Here is a 23623-nt window from a genome sequence, read left to right on the forward strand (position 1 = left end):
CTCAGGAGAGCTTATAAATTGTACTCAATACAATTTTCAGCTTCCATTGCCCCTGAAATCTTTCAAGGACCTTTAGCAATGTGGAAGTTCCTGCCTCACTCAAGTATGACAGTCCTGACTTGAAGGCAAAGAGATTATGTTTTTCTTTTTCTTATTCCAGCTGCTATTGAATAACAAAGTACAAGGAGACACACTTAAGAAGAATAGGGTTGCTTTGAGACTAAAAAATGCTTAAAAATTAACTCTGCAGTAACAATGAGACAACTACAGAGAACAAAGAGTGTGGTTTGGCTTTGGGGGCCTCAGTATCAGTCATCGTGTCTCTGCTTTAGGCTTGCGGTAATCTTTTCAGCAGGCTGTTTCACTTTTTGCCTTGTTTTGGCTCACAAGAGAGAGGTATAAAGTGTGTGTGTGTGCATATGCAAAATTCAACCCACATAATGTTAATAGCTATAATAACTTTGCCTGGGTGGATGGGGCAGGCACTGCCCTGGGGGTATTACATCTGTTAATCTCATTTGATCCTCTCAACCGTGCTGTTGAGACAGCTACCATTACTGTTATATTACAATGAAAGAAATTAAGGCTCAGAGAGGTTGAATTGCTTAAGGACACCAGATCTTGAACCCAGGTCCAGAACCCACATCCTGACCTTCACCATTAAGCTCTGCATCCGGAATAGAAGCAGCCCAGAAGCCGACCCTTTGAGGCTGTTGCTGTTGTGAGCCGCTCTGGGCAATGCAGCTACTTGCACTGACCTGGTAGCAGTGCCCCGGGGAATTAGCAGGTGTCTCTACCCCCAGGCACCTAGGGTGGGCTAGCCCAGGTTCGGAGCATCAGAGAAGAGCTGCTACAAAGGTGCAACCAGACATTGGTTGTGCCAATCTTGTCAAAAGGTTCCTGTTGACAGAACTGTGTTGGCAGTTCTGTCTTTGTAAAAGTAAGTATCAGTCTCCGCCTTGGCTGAGAAACAGGAACCTTTTGACAAGATTGGCACAACCAACTTCTGGCCCAAGCTGTGGCATTCACCTCCAGGCTATCAGTTCTGCCTTGTCAGCAGTCATGCCCAGCAGGTAAGGTGTCCTCCTGGGACGTGTGCCCTCAGCCCAGTCTGGGTGTGTGAGTGAATTCACCTGGACGTCGCCTCACTTCACCTGAGATGGGGGCTGGCATTGCTGCCCTAGAAGGGGTTCACCTGATTTTTTTTCTTGGCAGTGTGAGGGCTTCTAAATTCAGAAATGCTTATGAGGGACTTCCCTAGTGGCCCAGTGGCTAGGACACAGAGCTCCCAATACAGGGGACCCTGGGTTCGATCCCTAGTCAGGGAACTAGATCCCATGTACCACAACTGAAAATCCTGCATGCTGCAACGAAGAGCGAAGATCCTGCAACTGAGACCCAGTGCAGCCAAATAATTAGCTTAAAAAGTAGAAATGCTTCTGAAGCCTGTGGTACCTTGAGAGCGTTTGTTGGAAGCAGAAAACCATCTCCTCCAATCCCTCTCCCAGAGCTTCCCGATCTGGGTGCCTAGAACTCAATGAAGGTGTGGAGAAATATTGACATCTCAGCCTCAGGCCAAGTCATGGGGCAGAGGAATGGCCCTCCTCACCTCTGACAGCTGGCAGCTTCGTCTGCTTCCTCAGGGTGCTCTGCAAACACTGGCATTTCCTGCATGTGCCACCATGTGAAAAAGGCGCTCCTCTGTCCTACCCTCCTCAGATGGGAACAGCCTCCACTCTTTCTGTCTCTGCCAGGGTTTAGGCCTTGGGCAGTGAACTCACGCCTGAGTTTGTCTCCCATTCTCCCTGCTTCTTCCTCCCCTCCTCCTCCTCAGTTTCCTTTGCTGATGTCACTAGGACAGCCCCTCCGAGGCAAGTGGGTAGCCCCGGGCCACCCCAGGACTCCCAGCCCCCTACCCCGACCCCAGCAGCTCTCAGCTTCCTACTCTGCAGATGAGACTTTACTTGTGGTGTCCCTGGATGGTGCTGACCAGCAGCTGATGTCCCTCCCTCCCCCAAGGAAGCAGCGACATCTCCCTTGCACTGTGAACAAACCTGGACAGTGAACTAGTGTTTCCACATGGGAGCTTATCTTTGGGTTTGGGGTCAAGGAGGCCCTGAGCAGAGTGAGGTCATAGCTTATCTAGGTAGCACAATTGGCCTGCTGGACATCACAGGACAGGCGGAGAGAATGAGAGCTGGACAGGCTGAGGATCAGCGGTCGAGAAGCTCCTGCGTACGCTTTGGAGAGCTGCTTTATGACTACGTGAGTGATAGTTGCTCAGTCGTGTCCGACTCTTTGTGATGCCATGGACTATAGCCCACCAGGCTCCTCTGTCCATGGGATTCTCCAGGCAAGAATCCTGGAGTGGGTTGTCATGCCCTCCTCCAGGAAATCTTCCTGACCCAGGGATCGAACCCACTTCTCCTGCATCGGCAAGCTGGTTCTTTACCACTAGCACAACCTAGGAAGCCTCAGTATATACACTAGCATGTGTGAAATAGACAGCTAGGAGGAACCTGCTGTGCAGCACAAGGAGCTCAGCTCCGTCCTCTGTGGTGACCTAGAGGGGTGGAATGAGGGCTGGGAGGGAGGCTCAAGAGGGAGGGGATATACGTATACATATAGCTGATTCATGTTGTTGTACAGAAACTAACACAGCATTATAAAGTAATTGTACTCTAATTTTTTTAAAAAAAGACCCCTTTGTGCACGTACCAGCAGGGGCTGAAAAATGCTAACGGGGTGGTACATTCACAGATCACATTTTACTCTTTTATTGTCTAAATTTTTTTTAAATCGTGACTTTATTAATTTCACAACAGGAAAACCAAATTGTATAAACTTACAGTTTGAAAAAAAAAAAAAAAGCCAACTGCCTATACACTTCACACCTTCCCTGAGGTCTCTGATGCCATGTGAAATGCATACAAATGAGCAAATGACGGGGTGCTAATTGCAGCATGGCTTCTGAGTGAACAGCTTGGGTGTTCTCACAGCAGGACCTCAGCCTGGTTCCTGTTTCCCCATTCATCCCAGCCAGCTGTAGAGCCAGAGAGAACTTGTGTTCCAAAACAAGACATCTGTGACCCTGACCACTCCCCGACAGAAGCTTCACCAGCTCCCTGGGAAGAACAGGCTTGCGAAGGAAGTGTCTCGTCCTTGGGACCAGGCTCCTTTGCCTGCAAGATTAGGCAAGCCAGGTGGACAGTCAGCTGCTGTTAGTGGCCCGGGCCGTGTTCTCCCAGACAAGGCAGAATCTCTTCCCTTTTTGGTCCTGAAAGCTACGTTAGAAGTCAGCAGAAATGCTGCCCACATGTCCTGCTGTTGGCGTTCGTGGTCTTGCAGGAACCTGCTGGCGTGTACAGCACCATGTGTGGCCCTGGGAGCCAGGAGCCCAGCCAGGGCTTCTCTGTGGCTGCTTCCTCATCTGTGGTTAGTTGCCGTGGGAGGCAAATAGGGTGTCATTTTACAAAAGCATCCCTCTTACCTTCAGAAAAAAGCCAGCTCAGACTCCTTGCGACCCCATGAGCTGGAGACTGCCAGGCTTCTCTGTCCATGGGATTCTCCAGGCAAGAATACTGGAGTGGGTTGCCATGCCCTCCTCCACGGGGTCTTCCTGACCCAGGAATTGAACCCACGTCTCTAGCATCTCCTGCCTTGGCAGGCGGATTCTTTACTACTAATGCCACCTGGGAAGCCCCAGCCTCCCTCAGGGTACCCAGAGAACTAACTTCCTGTGTGGAGGTCTTAGCCAACCAGCCCCAAAGCCTCCTGTCTCAGCAGCTTTGCTCCAACAGTGCATTTGCCCGAAGAGCTGGGGACCTGAAGGGCAGAGAGGGCCTGGAGCCACGTCCAGCTGGTGCTAAGAAGAGGCTCCACGTCCTTCCTGGACTGTAAAGAGTGGCCACTACTATCTTCTGCTTGGGACTGCCTGGCATACAGCCCATGGGCAGGGGCCTCCTGCAAAACAGACTGCTGTCTAGGGAAACAGAAAACCCAGTCAAGACATCATTTGGGGCTGCACTGTCTCTCCTGGGTGGTCCCAGAGTGGGGAGGCACCCCTGAAGGCCCTGGGGTCCAGAAAGGGGACTGTTCCCAGAAACCCCCATCCCTCTGCTGGTGACCTATAGGCACCCCCATGTAACAAGCATGTGGCTTCTTGGAGGAAAGAAACTTGTGTAATCAGATAGAAATAGGAACCTGAAAAAGAACTCAGTGGGGCATGGAGGGGATTGGGCAACGAGCTGTCTAAAAGACTCCAGGCCATGAGAGCAGGGTTAGGGGGAGGAGCCACGTTTCATCCAAGTCATAACTAAGATCTAAGGATGTCTCCAGAGCTTGAGACTTTGGAGGGGTGAGGAGGCAGAGGGACAGCGTCTTCCTGTCTGCCACCCATCAGACTAGACATTGGGTGTGGGGCCCACCGTGGAAGGGATGCGCAGGGGCAGACAGCTGAAATCATTCAGCAGGAAGCCGAGGCTGCTGCAGCTCCCAGTCCTCACCCTCTCCACCCAGAGCTTGAGATCAGGCCCTGTTTCCCAGTGGCTCTGGAAAAGAGTCTAAGCTCCTCTTAATAACACTCAGCTGAGTGGGTAAGACCACACTCCCAATGTAGGAGGACCCGGGTTTGATCCCTGGTCAGGGAACTGGAGCCCACATGCCACAACTAAGACCCCGTGCAGCCAAATAAATAAATACTAGAAAAAATAATACTAATTCTCAGCTGAGCCTGGGCCAGGTAGGGCTGGGGGCTGCCTTTGTATGAGTGATGTCTCAGAGACTTGCCAACCCCTGTAGCACTGAAGGGGCTTCCCAGGTGACGCTAGTGGTAAAGAACCCACCTGCCAAGGCAGGAGACATAAGGGACGCAGGTTTGATCTCTGGGTTGGGAAGATCCCCTGGAGGAGGGGATAGCAACCCACTCCAGGATTCTTGCCTGGAGAATCCCATGGACAGAGGAGTCTGGCAGGCTACAGTCCTTGGGAGTCTCAAAGAATTGGACACGACTGAAGCGACTGAGCACGCACGAACACAGCTCTGAAAAATCCTTCTGACCAAGTGGCACTGCAAGGGGAACTGAAATTCCTCAGAGCCTTTACCTTTTGAGGTTCTGTGGGAAGGTTTCTCAGAAGTACAGGGTCCTTCCCTAGGAAAGTGAATCTCTTTTCCCTCACCAGGTGGTGTTATCTTCCCACAGACATCTACCTCTGTTCAGAAAACAAAGAAATTTCGAGAAAAGTTTTGAGCATACTGATCTTCTTTCTTTTTCAGGGCCAGGACAGTGAAGACATGAAAAGTTGGATAGCATAGGATGTAGAGCTGATACCCCAGTTTTCTCCTGCTTTCCATCAAGAGGGTCTTCAAAGGTTAATTGTCCTTAAAATGCTCCTTACCATACTTGGCTGAACCTGAGCCAGGCAAGGCTGGGGGCTGCTTATGTGAGAGACATATCCCTGAGACTTGTCGTTGCTCCATCGCTTAATCATGTCTGACTCTTTGCAACCCCGTGGACTGTAGCCCACCAGGCTCCGCTGTCCATGGCGAGTCTCCAGGCAAGAATACTGGAGCGGGTTGCCGGGTCCGCCTCCTAATGTATTGCAAAGTACTCTTACCCCCAGGGATACTCCAGGTTCAGGCCTCATGACTAAGGAGTAGTTGAAAGATCCCAGAGCTGATCAGACTTCAGTTGAGGAGAAAGAGGACGGAAATACATCTTTGTGTTTGTGGCTTTTTTGGGGGGTTGGGTTGTGGGGCAGCGTGCCAGGTGGCATGCAGGATCTTAGCTCTGAACCAGGGATCAAACATATGCCCCCTGCTGGGGAAGCACAGAGTCTTAATCACTGGACCTCCAGGGAAGTTCCTTTGTGCCCTTTTTTTGTCTGGAGAATAGCTCTCAGAGCTCTGCTGATAAATCCATGTTAGCATCAGGTGTCAAAGCTGCCTGGTATGCCCAGGAACCTGACTCCCTTGCCAGTGAAGAATCTTGTGATGTCAGAGGCTAAGATGCCTTCTGCCGCGTCAGGACTGGTAGACAGGCACAGTCATGTGGTGGGTGTCTTAGCTCAGGCTGCTGTAACAAACTACTATAAGCTGAGTGGCTTAAACAACAAGAGTTGCTTTCTCCCAGTTCTGGAGGCCGGGAAGTGCAAGATGAAGGTGCCAGCATGATCAAGTTCTTGGTGAGGTGAGGCCTCTCTCCCTGCTCGGTGCCTCCATGCTGCGTGTCCACATGTCAGAGAGAGACCTCTGGTCTCTTCTTTTTTTAGGGTATTTCTTTCTTTTTTGGGGGGTCATGCCAGTCGGACACGACTGAAGCAACTTAGCAGCAGCAGCAGCATGCGGGATCTAGTTCCCCTACCCAGGGATTGAATCCACACACCCTGCATTGGAAGCATGAAGTCTTAACCACTGGACCACTGGGGAAGTGCCTTTCTTTCTTTCTTTCTTTGTTTTCTTGGTTGTGCTAGGTCTTCATTGCTGCGAGCGGGAGCTTCTCTGTGTTGCGTGCACAGGCACTAGAGCCCGCAGGCTTCAGAAGTTGCGGCTCATGGGCTTAGGTGCCCCACGGCATGTGGGATCTTCCTGGACCAGGGATCGAACCCGTGCCCCCTGCATTGGCAGGTGGATTCTTAACTACCAGACCACCAGGGAAGTCCCCCTCTCTTCTTCTTCTAAGGGTAATAGCAGTCCCATCATGGGGACCCTACCCTCGTGACCTCATCCAAACCTAATTACCTCTCAAAGACCTTCAAATACCTTCACATGGAGGAATAGGGCTTCAACCTCTGAATTTGGGGGGACACACAAACATGGCACCCCACTCCAGTACTCTTGCCTGGAAAATCCCATGGATGGAGGAGCCTGGTAGGCTGCAGTCATGGGGTCGCTAAGAGTCGGACACGACTGAGCGACTTCACTTTCACTTTTCACTTTCATGCATTGGAGAAGGAAATGGCAACCCACTCCAGTGTTCTTGCCTAGAGAATCCCAGGGACAGGGGAGCCTGGTGGGCTGCTGTCTGTGGGGTCGCACAGAGTCGGACGCGACTGAAGTGACTTAGCAGTAGCAGCACAAACATTCAGTCCATAAAAGCCTTTGAGAGCTTGGCCTCTGCCCCGAGACAGACCTGAGTGTGAAGTTGGCTTTTGAGTCTCTTCTACAAACTAGACTTTTGAGTCTCTTCTACAAAGTAGGGGTGATGATTGTGTCTGCCACATCGAAGTGTCATGTATCTATGGTCAGAGTGACATAAAAACGTAGAATGGTGGTGAGCAGGGCCTAGAGGACAGCGGAAATGGGGAGATGTTGGTTAAAGGGTACGAACTTTCAGTTATAAGATGAATGAGTTCTGGGGACCTAACGTATGACATGGTAACTCTAGTCAACAATACTGTACCGAATTCTTGAAATGTTCTCAGAGGGACTTCCCTGGAGGTCCAGTGGCTAGGGCTCTGAGCTCCCAGTGCAGGGGGCCCTGGGTTTGATCCCTGGTCAGGGAACTGGATCCCACATGCCGCAGCTAAAGACCCTGCACGCCACAACTGAGACCCGATGCAGCCCAAGAAATAAATAAATAATTTAAAGAACTGTTCTCAGAGAGTAGATCTTAAGTGGTCTCACCACACACGCACAAGTAACGATGTGTGATGGCAAACGTGTTACCTAACCTTACTGCGGTCATCATTGCACAATGCATACTTATATTAACTCATGACACTGTAGACCCTAAACTTACACAATGTCATTTATCAGTTATATCTCAATAAAGCTGGAAAGAAAAGAGTAAGAGTCGTGTGCTCAACACAGTACCCGGAACATAAATATTGGTGAAGCCAGGGACATGTTGCCCAAAGGGCTTTCAGGAATGGATGTCAATGCCCCCAAACTCACAGGGAAGGGAGGTGGCCCTGGGCCTTTGTGGGCACGGCAGTGGGGAGGAGGTATCCCAGACAGGCTTCTCTATAAGGACGGGCCTAATAGATTCTGTCGTGTCCCTGATTCACGCTGAGGTCACACGTCAGATTAGCAATATATTCCCCTAGTTCCCAAAAGAACCTTCTCCCCAGTCATTCATCTGGTCCCCTCCTCACCCCCTTTTTGCCTCCGTGTAATTGCTTATGCTCTCCTTCCCTCCAGAATGCCCTGTCTCTGCACCCCACCATTTTTTGCCAGCGATATATGAGACATTCTTCCAGGCCCGGGGTTCAGATGGCACTTCCTTCAAGGAGCGTTTAGTCATCAACTCAGTTCCATCAACTCAGTTCTCCCTTCCCTCCATTACATACTGTCCAGACTACTCTCGGGGCCCAGCAGCTGCTGCCTTGCCTCTTGGTGACTTCTGGGCACATCTCAAATCCACTGTCATAGCATCCTGGGCAAAAGAACTCCAGTCCGCTTTATATAGGGTTCAGGGAATATTCAGTGGGGTAATGAGTAACTTTTCTAGCCCTCAAAACCCATGGAACTTTCTGACGTCTTGGGCCACTGAGGCATAGGAAAGAAAGCTTTCCTCTCTCTCCTCAGCTATTTTCTGGTTGCTGTCTTTCAAAGACTCATAGACTGGGCAACCTTCACCCATGCATGTCATAGTGAGGAAACCAAGGCCCAGAGAGGGAAAGAATGTCCCTTAAGGTCACACAGCAGGTTCAGCGGACTTGTGTTGGGGAGAGGGAGTAGAGCGTTGACGTTACTGTGATCATCCAGGGCCTTAACACATGCAGCCCTTAGATCAGCCGAGCCGCAGTAAGCGTGTCAGTGTTATTGCTGGCTCTGTTGTTACGGTTCTTCTGTACTTTATTGTCAACCCCTCCTCCTCCCACCAGGTCCTTTCCTTTCATTTCAGGGGAGAGAAGTACACGGCGGGTATTAACCATGCCAGAACGTCTTTACGAAGCAGTGGGTGAGAAGCTGGGCTGGTACTTTAGACGACTAACCATCTGGATTACTGACCCCAGTGGCCTAGGGTGATTTTCTGGACCATCATAGACGTCAGGCCCAACAAGTCAGACCTGGACGAATAATTGGGTGTTGTATGTGTCCCTGTGCTGTGCTGAAGAGAAACTGAAAGGAAACCTGCTTCCCTTTTTGCAGGTGCCAGCAGACCGGCTGAGTCTGGCATGTTGCCCTCCAAGCCTCTCAGGCCTGCTCAGTGGTCACCTCGGCTCAGTGCGTGCAGCAGCCGCAGAGGGTCTGCCCAAGCTCCGTCCCTCTATCTGTCTGTCCATCTGTCAGGCAGCCTACAGAAGCTCTCAAGCTAGGTCCTTGGGAGGACAGGGTGTCCAGAATCAGTTTCCATTGTCCTCCCATCACAGGGTTGAAAGCAAGATTTCCCATGTGTCCAGCTGTGTGTGTCCAGTCACTTCGGTCATGTCTGACTCCTCGGTGGCCCCACGGACTATAGTCTGCCAGGCTCCTCTGTCCATGGGATTTTCCCAGTAAGAATACTGGAGTGAGTTGCCATGGCCTCTGTCCAGGGAATCTTCCCAACCCAGGGATCGAACTCACATCTCCTGTGTCTCCTGCACTGCAGGCAGATTCTTTATCACTGAGCCACCGGGTAGGAGGGGCATCAAAGTTATCACTGGGAACCGGTGAGGGACAGCTTCAGCTGACAGCCCCACTGGGACTGGGGAGTTGAGTCTCAGAGTCCACATCCTACCGGGAGGCGAGACAGGACAGGCGCACACACCAAGAGACCTCTTTTTCCCAGAGGAGGACTACCATTTGCCTCCCTCGTCTAAAAACAAAATTAAATGCAAACTGGGGGCAGGTCCAGGAGAAGGACTCTGAGAATGGAGACCAAAGTTCCCTTAGTGGGCTGAACCATTTCTCGGCTTCTATTCCATTTCCGTGTTGGTGTCTGATTGGGTGAAAAAGAGTACAGCATCCAGTTCTAGCTGCTGAGCAAGGGAGCCCTGCGCACTGGGGAGTTTTCAGTTGGGATTTCATGTGAGCAGTTAGAGAATTAACTGGAACAGCAATTCTCCTGCCCCAGATCTGACTCTAGGATCCTGCTGTTTGTCTGAGTCTTTCCGAAGAGCGTGACCATTCTATTCTCAACACGATGTTCCAAACGGCCCTAACAGTTCTTTTTCAGTTGGTAGAGCTGGGTTGGCTGAAGCTTCTGTACTCACTATTTTAGGGTCTTTGCGACCAAGAGCGTATTTGGCCATTCATTCATGCATTCATTTACTGACTCATTCATTGTACCAATATTTCAAGGTGCCAAGTGTATAGTGTGAACAAGAGAGATGAGGTTCCCACTTTCTCAGAGCTCTCAGTCTAACAGAAGAGATAGGCATTAGGTGATTTACAAGAGCACTGAATAATCAGAAATGCAGGGCTCCCTGGTCTGATAGTTAGGGAGAGCTTCCTAGCGAATAGCCCACACACCACAGTGAAGACCCAGTGCAGCCAAAACATTTTTAAAAATTTAAAAAGACTAGAGGGAAGAGTAGGAGATACCCAGGCAGAGTCGGGTGGAACATTTTGACCAGAGATACCATCCTGTACAAAAGTTCTGAGAAAGCAAGAGAGAGCCAGGAGGAAAACATGGCAGATGAAGCAGAGAGGAGGTGAGGGGCCAGGCCACAGAGCCTTGTGTGCCACTACAGGGATGTGGTTTTTCCTTCTGACAGCGATGGGAAGTGTTCTCAAGCTGCTGTGGGATGCTGGAAAACTGTTTCCTCCACCTGATCATTCTAGCTATGATGTCAGCCTCACGAGCTTGCGACTTCTCAGACCAGCAGACCCAGCTCAGATGTGACCACTGTGGGGCTTCCACTCACCACAGCAGACAGCATTTCATTTCTTTTTTCTACCCTCTTCCTTAGAACTTACGTCATGTGTGTTGGTTTCTCATGTCAGCTGCTGGCAACAGACTGTGAGACTAAGCTGATCAGTCCAGGACAGGCAGCAGTAAGCTTGGGGGAAGGAGAAATTAGGACTCATGACCAGGTTTCATGATCAGCACCTGCAAGTGCCTTATGTAAAACATGGATGTCATGGGACAGTTTAGAGACAGTGCACTGGGCTAGGTTGAGTCACCCATGGGGGAAGGAAGGCAGGGTATTCCCTTGAGGGAAGAAGCGGCTGATCCTCTGTAATCTCTTCTCAGAATCCATCTGCTGGTTCCCAGCGGTCTGAGTCAGGCTGCTGTCCAGTCTGCCTTTCCCATTCAAGGGGAATGATGACCCAACGCATACTGGGGGCAGGTGTGTGCCTAGCTTTTGGGGTGGGACAGCCAGGGACTCTGGCATCCCTGGTTAAGGTGGCCTGGGCCAGATCAGTCCCTCTCTCCACCTCAAACGTTATAAAGGTAAAGTGTAGGGAGGACACCAAAGGCAGAAAGATGGGGAAAAGAACAGGGTGGGTATGAGCTTGCTAAGGAACCTCAGCAAGTTTCCAAAAGCCTCTGTTCCTCCTAACCACATAGTGTCCTTAACGCTATTGGTATCTGGGGACAGACATTCTTTGGGATGGTGCTGTATATTGCAGGATATCTTAATATCTCTGGCTTTATAATGCTCCTCCACATTTCCAAATACCTCCTGGTGGGGCGTGGCATGGCATGTGTGTGCTCATTGTGTCCAACCTCTTTGTGACCCCATGGGCCTCTAGGCTCTTCTGTCCATGGGATTTCCCAGGCGATAATACTGGAGTGGGTTGTTATTCCTTCTCCAGGGGATCGTCCCGACCCAGGGATCGAACCTGCATCTCTTGCATCTCCTGCATTGGCAGGCGGATTCTTTACCTCTAATTGAGAGCTACTAACTCCACTGTTTATGGGGACAGGATACATAGAGCTTTGCCTTATGTCCTGCAGATGGCTGACAGAGAGACTGGATAAGTCCCCGCATTTCCAAATATCTTAATGAAGCTTTTGTCCAGTGGGATGGTTTTTCTTCCCAGGCCACTCATGGGGGCTCTTGCTGTCTCCTGGCCCCAAATGGAGCTCCCCCTGATTTCGATAGCCTCTTTGCTCACAATGGTAACCTAACAGCCCTGTGAAAAATCCAGTGGATGAAGCTGAGATTTTATTGCAGACATTTCCAGGCCTCTTGGCTGGACCGTGTCCAGGGTGGCAGGACAGTCTGCTGGCTGAGGCGCTGCTCCGTTGGACCACCAGATGGCGCTCGGGAGCCCCCCCTTGTCTGCCGCAGGACCACTGGGGGCAGAGGAGACTGCAGAGGGAACTCATCTTAAAGAGGCCTGGTCCTTAAAGAGACAGGGCCACACACCACGAACTTGAACGGTAATCCCGAAACGAGACTCTCCTGATGACAAGCAACACTGGCTAGGCTCTGATGCTCCTTTGTCCTCACTTTCTCGAATGTTGAGCCGCCACCTCTTGGAGCTGGTCTCATTGAGGACCTGCCCTCAGCCCCTGCGGGCCCCCCCTGGACCTCACAGGGACGGGGCCAGCCTGGCTGGTGGCGTCAGAGCTCCTGGCAGAAGAGCGCGGGGCTGAGAGGCATCTGCAGAACTCTGGCTGAGACAGCAAGAAGCACAGCCAGCTTCAGGAGAATAGTGGCCACGGGAGGGCAGAGGGCCAGCCTGTGAGCTCTGGCCCCAGATGGACTTGCCTCCGCTTCACTCGGGGCTGATAAGGTTGGAGCTGTTGAACTTTGTCTCTGGGTTCTGGGGACTTGGAGAATCCTTCCGTCTCTTCTGTCTGCCTCTTTCCAAATGCTGATGGGGACGCTGTGGTAAGTCATTTAGGAAGGGGGGGTGGGGTGCCAGGCCCTACTGTTGATCCCTCGGATCAGCTCTCGGAAACCTCTGTGTTGACCCCTGGGTGGAACAAGCCGAGCCATGTCGGATGAGGGCCACTTTAGCTAGAACTTGGCCCGAGACCCTCCCGAAATTGCAGCTTGCCTAGTATGCTCTTCCCAGGATGCTGGACTCACTGTGGCCCTAGCCATGGGAGTGGCACTTCAACTCAGCTCCCAAGAAACGTGGGGGGACGTGGGGGGAGCCTCACCACTGCAGGGACCTGGATGTCACCAGGCTTCTCTCGGCCATGGTACTGAGGGAGGCAACAAGAAGGTGAATGGAATTTTCTAGTTTACATCTTACCATGACTCTTACATCTTTCCCATGACTCAAGCTGAGATAAACTTTGGAAGAGAAGATGAAGAAGTGGGGAGGGCTTTCAGTAAATCCATGCTCCCTGTAGATCTCACTGCCTGCTGGAAGAGTGAGGAGGCTGGGAAGAGACGGGGAGGAAGAGGGCAGAGGACAGAACTGTTAAGCCAGACCTGCCCACTTAGAGGTGACCCAGGAGAGGCCTGGGGCATTTTCTTCTCTTCAGGCCCAAGGGCTAAGGGTGAATCTTAGAAGAGTAAGCACTGCTTTGCTCTGCTGAGCTTAAAGGAAATGGAGCAAGGAGCCAGAAACAGGCCATCCTGGGGGCTACTGGGCAGATAGGAAGCCTGAGGGACATCCATCTGGGTGCGCACCTACGGATGGGAAAACTGAGGCTGGCAAGTCTCAAGACTGGCCTGAAGCATAGAAGCAGTGGGGTTTGGCTGGGACTGGAGTTCAGGAAATTGTCACTGGATTGATTGCAGCCAGCTTGGCTCCTGGATCATCTGGCCCGATGGAGGAGATGTGGTTTTCTCTGGGAACCAGTTCTCATTTTGCTTCATCACTGGTGGCTGTGGGGGGTTCTGGAGTTACATTCCTCCTGTAGCTCTGATTGCTTCCTCCCTGAGTTTAACTTCACTCTGTTTATTCATTTTTAGTCACTCATTGCAGCCCAACACAGAGATTACCCATGTGGACTCTGGATTCAGAATCTCGGTTCATTTCCTAGCTGGCCAATAGCATACCTTCCTGTTTCTATGGGAAGGAATGGAGAGAATGGCAATGCCTATCTCATTGGCTTATTATGAAGACTGAGGGAGGCAGTCTATGGGAAGCACATGCAGCAGTGCCTGGCACTTTAGAAGTACTCAATCAAAGTTAGCTGTCGTTAGTTTTATTTATTCAGCATGTATTATTGAATGCCTGTCTATTGGGCTTTTGGCAGAAAACTGATCCAGGGGCATGGTGTAGTTACGACTGCCTTAGAGGTCTACCTGAGCCTCATTCATCCACTGGGCAAGGTGCAGTGAAAAAACACAGTCCCAGGTTTTGGGGTTTTTTTTGCTGTGCTGCACAGCCATGGGTGATCCTAGTTCCCTGACCAGGGATCAAACCCTTGCCCCCTGCATTGGAAGCCCAGAGTTCCAACCACTAGACTATCAGGGAAGTCCCTCATCCCAGCTTTTAAAGAGCTGATCTGCCAGGAAAGATACAAAAGAGATTTTGTCTATCTGGTCAGTTTTTTGGTTTTTAATTCGAATGCGGAGACCACCCCCACCCCACCCCGACCACCTGTATATCCCACCTGCACACCCTGGTGCTCCCTGCAGACCTCAGAGTGGGGAGAGGTGCAAGGACATCCTTTTCATCACCAGTGACCCCGCAGGGACTCCAGGCCTTCCTATTGTTCCCAGTGGAGCTGGGTTGCTAACAGTGATGGGGGAAGAGAAGTGGAAATACCTAGTTTTGGTTCTAAGCATGGTCCCGTTTTTTCCACCCTGGCCAAGTGGTTGGTAGAGGCAAGAGCTGGATAATGGAGAGGTGGGGCGTAGCACATCCTTGGGGGTTATGTAAGGGCAAGACTGCTGACCTCAGATGGGGTATATCTTCTTCCCACTTGGCCCACATCATCAGCCCGGTGCTCCTGGCAACCAGCCCTTAAAAGTGAAAGTGTTAGTTGCTCCAGTCATGTCTGATTCTTTGCGACCTCATGGACTGTAGCTCACCAGGCTCCTCTGTCCATGGGATTCACCAGGCAAGAATAGTGGAGTGGGTAGCCATTCATTTCTCCAGGGGATCTTCCCGACCTAGGGATTGAACCCAGGTCTCCTGCATTGCAGGCTGATTCTTTATCCTCTGAGCCACCAAGGAAGCCCAACCAGCACTTAAATCCCCCTTAAATATGCTGATGAGGCAGGAGCAGCCGCTTGCTGTGGGAGGTGAGGAGCCAAGGACAGGCTGAGTACACAGGCCAGAGGGAGGGCTGGGAAGGTGGAGTGTGTTCACCCAAAGGACTAGGCAGCAAATGGTTAGTGCAGGCTTGGAGGACGAGCTGTGATGGGTGCTCAGTGCCTTGGGGTGCATGGGCAGGTCCACACTTAGCTGAATCAGGGTAGCCTGTCCACAGGAACATCCCCCAGCTACTCTGACAGAAGGGGGTTGCTGGCAGATCACCTCACCTTGGGCACAACGTGGGTGAGAATGGCTCTAACTCCTTCCTTCCTAGGATGTGGTACTGGGTCTCCCCCACCGCCTCTCCAGTCAGTGCCAGGAATCTGGAGGTTTCTGTTCTGGTCTCCTGTCACCCTGCTGCTTCCGCACACTTGTCCTATAGCCAAGGTTAGAGTCAAGCCCTGTGGTGGTAATGTCCATTGGAAGCCATCCGATGTAGCCATCAAGGGATCTTGATGTAACCGCCCTTTCCTGGGACACATAGGTTTTGAGACAGTTGTGCAGAGATGGAATAGGACTGGAAGAGTTTTCTAGAAGATAGTCTCTAACCCATGGTCCAGCAGAGATTCCCAGAGACCTCTGCCACCGTGCTTTCAACCCTGACAGTGGAGATAGCATGCGTGGCCCTCCGTTTACTGTCTGGATGGGTTACTTAGCTGCTCAGGGCCTCGGTTTGCTCATCTGCTAAATGGAGGGGACTGAGATAATAGTGAGGCTGTTGTGTAAGCAAAGCGTTGAGATGCAAGCCAGGTCCGCTGCAGGCACTCTCCGTTAATTATCAGAAGCGCTCCTTCTGATCGGCCTCTAAGGTCCCACTCCCCTCCCCCTATATTGCATTCTGCACTGGAAGGTTTGGAACAGGATTGGACAGAATGTAGGGGAAAAGCAGAGCTAAGGAGAGCAACTAACATTTTAGCTTGAAAAAAAATGCTGAAAATAGCTTGTTTAAGCCTTTGTAGATAAAAATGTAAAATGTATGCAAATGTATGTGACTCACGCAGAAACATACATCCATGGCCTCCTCACAGTCAGTGCCCAGATGTCGCCATCAGGCAGTGTTCACAGAAGGCCCAGGCTGCCTTGGGGAGGGGTGGAGGGTGCAGGGGGGTGGGAGGTGGTGGAGATGTTGGGGAGGGGGGCAGTATTGCTGCTTACCTGGGCTGGTATCCTGCTTGCACCTTTCTTCTGGGTTCTGTGCCTTCCGTGTGGGAAGAAGAGAGGCCCTGGGCCCCTCTCTGCTCCTCCGTCTCACCGTCCTCCCTCTGGTTCCTCCAGGAGCCCGTTTGCTTCCTCTCCCATCCCAGCTCTATTTCTGGAGCATCTCATTGGAGATGCACGCCCCCCTCTCTGCCAAGCTCCAGGTGCCTGCTTGCTTGGTCCTCCCAGTCTTGTGTGCAAGTCAGAGATGGTGGGAGGGTGACAGCTGAGCAGGGAGACCCACAAGAGCCAAAGTCAGAGCCCGAGCCCAGAGGCCTGGGGTGGGGGAGAGCCCAGTGGATGCAAGGAGGGGCCGGTGTGACCTCCAGGTTGAAAAACACCCACTGTAGCCACCTGCGGATGCTTTGCACCCCCAAAGCATCTTCCCTTGCATCTTCCCCAGGGGCTCACCCTACCTCTGTGAGCCCAATAGCCCCCACCTCCCCTGGGGCAGCTCTGGAGGTGCTACCTAAGCTGCTGCAGGGGCTGGATTCAGGCTTCCTTTCAGCATCATGCAAAAGGGTCTGCTTCTCCTTTTAAGAATAAGATCTGAAACTAATGCCATACTGCATGTCAATGATACTGCTTTTCATTTTTTTTTTTTTTAAAGAATTAGATCTGTGGTTGTTTGGAATGATGAGAATAGCATCCCCCCCCCTCACCCCAAATGCTCTGGGATGCTGACAACACTCCTCCATGTAGAGGCCAGGTGAGCTTCATCTTGTAGGCTTGTCCATTGAACTGGGTCCCCTACAGTCACTGCCGTATGGCAGCTTAGGGATGAGGGGTGGAAGGGTTTGCTGCATCAGCAGAAACCTCACTCTCTGAGGTGAAAGCAGGGTAAGTGGCCCAGGGCGGGTGTTCCCTTGTGGGCCCACTGCCTCCTTTCCCTGGGGTTCAGGAAACAAGCTTCCGGCCCCCTGCCCTGGACCACCCTAGCCTGACCCTCAGGCCCCTCCAGTCCCTTCTTCAGGGTCATTTGGTCCAAGGAGGCCTGCAGCTGAGTTGCCTTGGGTCTCTTAGAACCAGCACCCAGAGGAAGGCATAAAACTCTCCGACTCCAGGTTCTTCATTGCCTGTTTTTTTGGGGGGTGGGGGGCCGGCGGTGGTCTTAGAAGGAATTTTGTTTCAGGGGGTCTCTTCTCAGAGGCATTTTGAGCCCAGACTTCCCTCAACTTGTAATTATGCACCCTTGGTGTTGGGAGACCCAGCGGAGACCCTGGGGTCTCTCCTCTAACCCTGTTTGTCCTCCACGCCCCTCGACGACCCCCTCGGCCTCCTGCCTTCCTCTGCTCGCCGCCTCCCTGGTGTGAAGGGCAGGGAGCAGCCTGGCTTTTAGGTCAAGAGTGTCTAAATAGACGAGGCAATGTTAAGGTTTGGAAGCAAAGAGTCCTTGAGCAGCCAGCGCTTCCCGCGGGCGGGCTGGACGTTAACCCCGTCCGCGCCGCTCCCCGGGCTTGCCGAGGGGAGGGGCCAGGCAGCCGCACTGGCCCCTGAAACTGCGCTTAGAGATCCTGGGGTGGCAGGTGATGTCACCCCTGCGGGCCCATAGGTCTCCCCGCGGCACCTAGTCTGCGGGTTGCCAGAATTTGGCCAAGCCCAGCGAGGGGAAGGAAGAGGAGTCTGGGTCTGCGTCGCCCCCCGGAGACCCCCGCAGACCCCCTCCTCGGTCACCCGCTGGAGTCCCTCTCCGGGTGGGGGACACCGGCTGCTCCCCGCACCTCCGCCGGGGGTCTGGAGGCGTGCCGCGGCGGGGGAGGGGGCGCGGGAGCCTCGCGCCGATTGGTCGCGGCCCCCGTCCCCCGCCCTCCGCCCCTGGGCTCCGCGCAGCCCCGGGGAAGTTGCTAGTTGGCGGGCGGGCTGCGGGGCCGCAGCTCCGGGATCCGCAGCGGGGCTCGCGGCGGCCTCAGGGGCCGGAAGGGCTCCCGGGGGCGCTCACCGGCCCTCGCCCGCCCTCCCCCTCCTCCCGGGCGGCTCCGATCGCTCCTCCCTGCTACCTGTTTCCCTGCCTCCCCCTCGCCTCCACCCAGCGCTCGGCAACTTCGGCCTGCGGGGCCCGCCGCCCGCGCCCTCCCTCCTTTGTTGTGCGATGAGGGTCGGGTTTCCGATCTGACGGAGCCTTCGCCGCCGCAGCCGCGGGCATGGAGCCGCTGAGCCATCGGGGCCTGCCGCGCCTCTCCTGGATCGACACCCTCTACAGCAGTACGTTGTGCGCGCGGGCCAGGGAGGCCGGGCGGGAACGCGTCCCGGAGCCCCGCGTGGAGCCCCGACGGCCCCCGGGGTTCGCGTTGCCCGGCTTGGCTGGAGCGGGCTGGGAGCGGCGGGCACGGCCGCCCAGGTGCCTGGCGGGCCGGGAGGCGGGAGGAGCGACTTGGCGCCCCGCGATTAGTCGCGGATGGCGTCCCCAGAGTGGACTTCCAGCCGGAGCGGGGGTGAAGGGGGCGCAGTGGATCGACGGGGCCAGGAGAGCTGTGTTACCCCTCTCCCACCTGTTGTGTAACCGAGTTCTCCCCAACCCTGGAGCGGAGGGGAAGAGCCCCGTAGTGTGTTGACCCTCCGCTCCCCGACTGGCTGCTCCTTCTGTGCACGCCGAAGCAGAAAGGCCATTTTGGTGAAGTCCTTGGCGCCTGGACTTTCTCAGGGACACCCTCAGGCCAGGGTGTTTCGGGGTGGGGGTGGGGTCGTATGGTAAGGGAGACTAGGTGTTGATCTCCGTGGGGGCCGTTTGGATGAAGGACCTGAAAACCCCCAGCTCAGCAGTCTTTCCTGCCAGGCTCATCATCATCCCCACCATCACCCTCCTTCCTCCCCTACCCCACCCCCCAAAAAAGAAAAAAAAACAAAAACAAAAACCCTTCTCCGCGTCTCCACCCCCCTTGTTCCCAAATCTGTCTCTATCATGTGATTGCTCTTGCACTGGTGCTGGGGATGTGTAAGTGATCACGCCTACATTCTGGGGGCTTATGCCCAGCCTTGAGCGCCCCCTTCCCCTCACCCCCTTCCCCCCACCCCACCCTCACTCTTGCTTAGGTGGCTAAAGCACTGCATTTTGCCCACCCCTCCCTTGAGACATCGTCCCCAAGCTTTCAGTGATAGAGGAAGAAAGAGGGTTCTACTGGCTCCTGAAGAAGGTAATAAGTGGATTTTACCCTCCCTGGTTGCTTCAGTGGAACCGGCCCACTTTCTCTTGCTGGGTCTCCCAGCCTAGGGTCCCATGGGGCAGGCAGGTGGAACCAGGTTCCCCCTTCTGGACTCTAGATGCCATGGAACAAGGCTACATGTCAGGGTTAACCTGGTTTGAATGGTGGGGAGAGTGGACAAGTTGATGCCTTGAACCCCAAATTCTTGCCCTGGAGGCTTCTCAGTACTCATTACCCAGCCTCTGACCTCTGTATCCCCTTGGGTCCCCATCATTCCCCATAGCTTTTTCTCCCCCATCTTCTCCTCCTCCCCCTCCATCCTTTTCCCTCCCCGCTCCCAATCTGTTTTCCCTTCCTTTCCTCCCCCCAGCAGCTCTCCTTGTGATGTTCATTCTGCTTTGGTTTTTCAACATCAAAAGAGCAAAGCCGGATCCCCTGGGTGTCAGTCCTGCGCCAAGCCCAGCCACTCCATCTGCTCCTTCCCCTGCAGAGGCCAGCACCATTGGGTGAAGGTCAGGGTCCACGGCTGCTGTGTGGCGTGTGTGCACACATGTGTTTGCCTGAATGGGGGCACACATCTGCTCAGAGCCCGGCTGCAGATCAGCTCCTGACCCCAAAGGGAGGATTAGTGACCTCCTCTTCACTGTGCGCTTGCAAAAAACAGTCATAACAATGCCTCATATTCACATGCAGCTTATGTTCCTGAATATTTCTGGCTCTTTGCAAAACCCAGTCCTTCTTTCCCTATTTCCCAAGGCATAGACTCCTATGAAAAGCTGTCTCTGGCTTTCTCTTCATTGCCTTAAAGAAGCCTCCCCTGCCTGATCAATTCCAAGTTTTCCTGACATCCTCCACTCTACCCCAACACCTGTCTCTCCACCCCACCTCCCCCCAACACATAAACAACCTGGAGCAAAGCAGCAAAATTGCTTTGAAAATGTCCAGCTAGAGGAAGATGCGATTGGAAAAGGGAATTCGACTGAGGGCTTCTTTGTGGGGGGTGCCTGTTAATCAGCCCTGACTCAGGCAGTCTGGCATCTGAGCTGTCTACCCTTCTGCTGCTGCCTTGGCCTCTGGGCTCCTGGGGCAGCCTGGATAGAGGGGAGGCGGGGGGCACTGGCTTGGCAGCAGTGTGAGGAGTCCTTGCCTCCTTCTTCCAAACAGCTTATTGGAGAGCTGTAGAATGAGGTTTCCTGGGGAGGTGCAGTGCAGTCATGTTTGGGCTGTTAGCCATGAAGTTTCCTCTTGACAAGAGCCTAAATTAAAACAAATACCCGAGCTGTCATTTGCCTGGCGGCATGGTTTTATGGCTCCCCGAGGAAGTTCCCATGCCTCTCGGGAAGCTGTTTGGTTACAGGTCTCACTGTCCTGGGGTGGCAAGTCCCCACAAAAGCCACATCCATCAGGAATCATAAAGGGGGTATACACAGGGCACAGGGTGCCCAGGATACTTCTCAGGGATGTGAAAGCCCTGGTGGCAGTGATAGTGGCATCTCCAAGGACCTGCTGTGTGCTAGGCACTGTGCTGGCTGCTCTCCATCCAGTCTCTGCAAACCTCACAACTCTGCTAGACGGGTAGTCTTATCTCTCTTTTACGGGAAAAGTGGCTGGCTAGGCTCAAATCATTACCCTAGGTCACATGACTGATAAGTGACAAAGCTGGGATTCAGATCCTACCCTAGGATGTTGAGGAAGACTCTTGAGTGTCACCCAGATATGTCTGAACTTATTCACAGTCTTGGAATGGGGGACATCTGTCACGCTGGTCCTCTGTCTCAGCGTTGTCCCCAAAATGGTCCAGCAGGGTAAGGGGTCTCAGTGATTCTGAGCCTCAGTTGACTCTATGTCTCTTGGAGGAACTGGAGACTGGTCCTGAAGCCAAGGCAGGGGTGTTTGAGGCTCTGTCTGATTTCACTGAGGTTGGTGGTTCTCTATGCCACTGGTTCTCTATGCCAGCCCCTCCCTTCACACACTTCTTGCCTTTGGAATTGTCAGCTCATTTCTTTCTGGCTTTAGCATCTGTACACACTTCCATGGCAGGTTGATGGTCCCTTGATAAGGGGTAGATAGCAGACTCCCTCTTTCCCCTATAGTTGAAGTCCTGAAGGTCTGCAGTGATGGCGCAAAGAGATGGTTTGGCTCCCAGCTGCCCGTGTGGATCTCGGACAGACTGGAGCAAGGTCTTGGCCCGTGGTCAGCTAGCGTGGTGGATGAGGGTTCCTGCCACCCCACTTCCTGTCCCTAGACCATTCATTTTCCTACATTCACGTCATAGCATCAGCTGTGCCTCTCAATGCCTCGTCTAGATTATTTCCCTGAAGCTGGTGTGTTTCTGTCTGCACGAAGCTGTTGTCTTTCTCTCTGTATGTGTTCTCTGCCTGTGTTCTTCATTTTATCTTCTCTCTTTCACCACTCCTTCCACTAAATACTTACCACTTTCTCTTGGCTTCCTTCTGTACCATGGGATCAGGTTGGATCGGGCTCTGAAACTTTCTCTTGTCCCTCTGAGTGGAGATGAAAATCTTTCACTATATGTTCAGGATTTCTTTAAGAGAGAACTGAGGACTAATTTAAGGTACATTTAAGGTATCCCTTTGCCCTTCTAGCCTCTTTTTTGTCCCAGGAGATTTAACTCTGGCCTCAAACATGCTGACTCTATGGAGCCAAGCAAAAGCCTCTATTATTGGGATGTCATAGAAGGCAGAGCATGATCATCTGTTATAAAAACCTGCCTTTCGGAGCTCACTTCTGTTACCTGAAACAGCATTTCCAAGGGAAATTTCTGTCTCTGGTGATATTTTTATAACCCCTTACAGACTCGGTGCCCTGTCTAATGGCCAGGAAACCATTTGGGGCTATGAGAATACAAACCCATCTCCAGATGACCATGAACCTGTCTCAGTTTCCCACCATATTCCTATGTTAGCTGCACCAAAGACCAAGCCACTGACCTGACAGTCGGTGTGGGCTTGATCAGGGCAACTCTCTTACTCAGGCCACATCAGACTAACCCAGTGTGTGCCAGTGAACACCTGCAAATGGATGCTTTCTTGTCCCGTGGTGGCTAAGCCCCAGTCATTTATTCCTGTCTGTCATCACCAGCCCATAATTGACATGACTGCTGGAGTCCCATAGGTGGGCCTGGCAGAAGAATTAAGTCTCCTACTCAGAGAAATGTAGTTTTTCGTCATTGTTGTGATTGCTGGTGTTATTGTTCTTTAGAGATAGGAAGGAGTGACAAGAACATTTGTGAAGAATCAGCTAGGTGGGTAGAAGATGGGAGGAGAGTGGGTAGGAGGGAAAACTTGGGTTGTTCTCTGAGTCCGGGGGCGATTCTGACACCTTTGTTATGCACACTCCTCTTTAGAGTGAAGCTCTGATGTCTCACGTGGGTGCAATGGAGATTAATTGGTTAATATTTCTCGAATGTTTTGAAGAGGAGGAGTGCTATTGAACTGCTCAGCTGTCCAGCTCATCCCAGCTTTTGTCACTGAGCAGATCCACGAAAGGCTGCCCGAGGAGTTTGGAAGGGGCTGGGAAGGGTGCAAGGGGACGGGCAGGAGCAGAGTGTTGAACCAGGTTCTTCGCTGGTGCCTGGCCCAAGGCCTTGTGCCGTAGTAAGCCCACAGTAAGTTTTGGTTGCACGAGTGAGTATGAGAGGGAAAAGAAGACTTCTGGGTTCTTGACTTCTTTAACTCCTTACTCCATCCGAAACCCCAGAAACTCATTAGCTGGCCCATTCACAAGTTTCCGGCTGTGTGGATTTGGTAATTGTAGTAGCTTGTAGTGGAGTCGGAGACCCCCCAGGGGAGTCCCACGCATTGCTGGGGCTTGTGATTACGTGATTGGAAGCCTTCGCCACCAGCGTTGGTGCTGCAGCTGTTTGGCTTGGCTTGAGCCCTTTGGGGTAACAGGCAGCTTCAGGACAACCGCGTGTCATCTCCACATCATCAGCTGCCTCGGCCAGGCCCCTGGCTCTGGTCGGCTGAGGTGATCCATGGGGCTTGGAGGACCCACCACATTCTACCTACAGGGTCTTGGCACTTTCCACTGAGTACCAGGGAAGAGGCCTGCAGGCTCACTTCTCTCCGGGGCTGCATAGAAGCAGCTGATTTTTCTTTTGACTTGTGGCCTTGGTCTGCCCTTGCTTGCATTCCTTTGGGCAAGATATGGCTGGATGGAGCCATGGATGCCCTGGGGGCAGTGGGAGCATTCTGCTTGTCCCCGCAGCTCGGGGAGAACCT

At 52.8% G+C, this 23623-nt stretch overlaps 1 protein-coding gene across 3 annotated transcripts in view; it reads left to right on the forward strand.

The window, feature by feature from the left end:
- The window catches only part of ABR (ABR activator of RhoGEF and GTPase), a 188644-nt gene that overhangs the window by 26109 nt on the left and 138912 nt on the right, over window positions 1-23623 (forward strand). Inside the window, exon 1 of one of the 3 annotated variants that reach the window (XM_070772793.1) lies at window positions 12086-12710. The exons of 1 other annotated variant lie outside the window; for it this stretch is intronic. Coding sequence is in view for 1 of the 2 variants with exons in the window: in XM_019981205.2 (XP_019836764.2) it covers window positions 18381-18441 (61 nt within the window). In the remaining variant the exon portion in view is untranslated. Of the gene's footprint in view, window positions 1-12085; window positions 12711-18104; window positions 18442-23623 lie in introns of those variants that run through there. One more of the 3 variants, XM_019981205.2, reaches the window with a different exon arrangement.

This window comes from Bos indicus, chromosome 19 (genome assembly GCF_029378745.1).
Source record: "Bos indicus isolate NIAB-ARS_2022 breed Sahiwal x Tharparkar chromosome 19, NIAB-ARS_B.indTharparkar_mat_pri_1.0, whole genome shotgun sequence".
NCBI lineage: Eukaryota > Metazoa > Chordata > Mammalia > Artiodactyla > Bovidae > Bos > Bos indicus.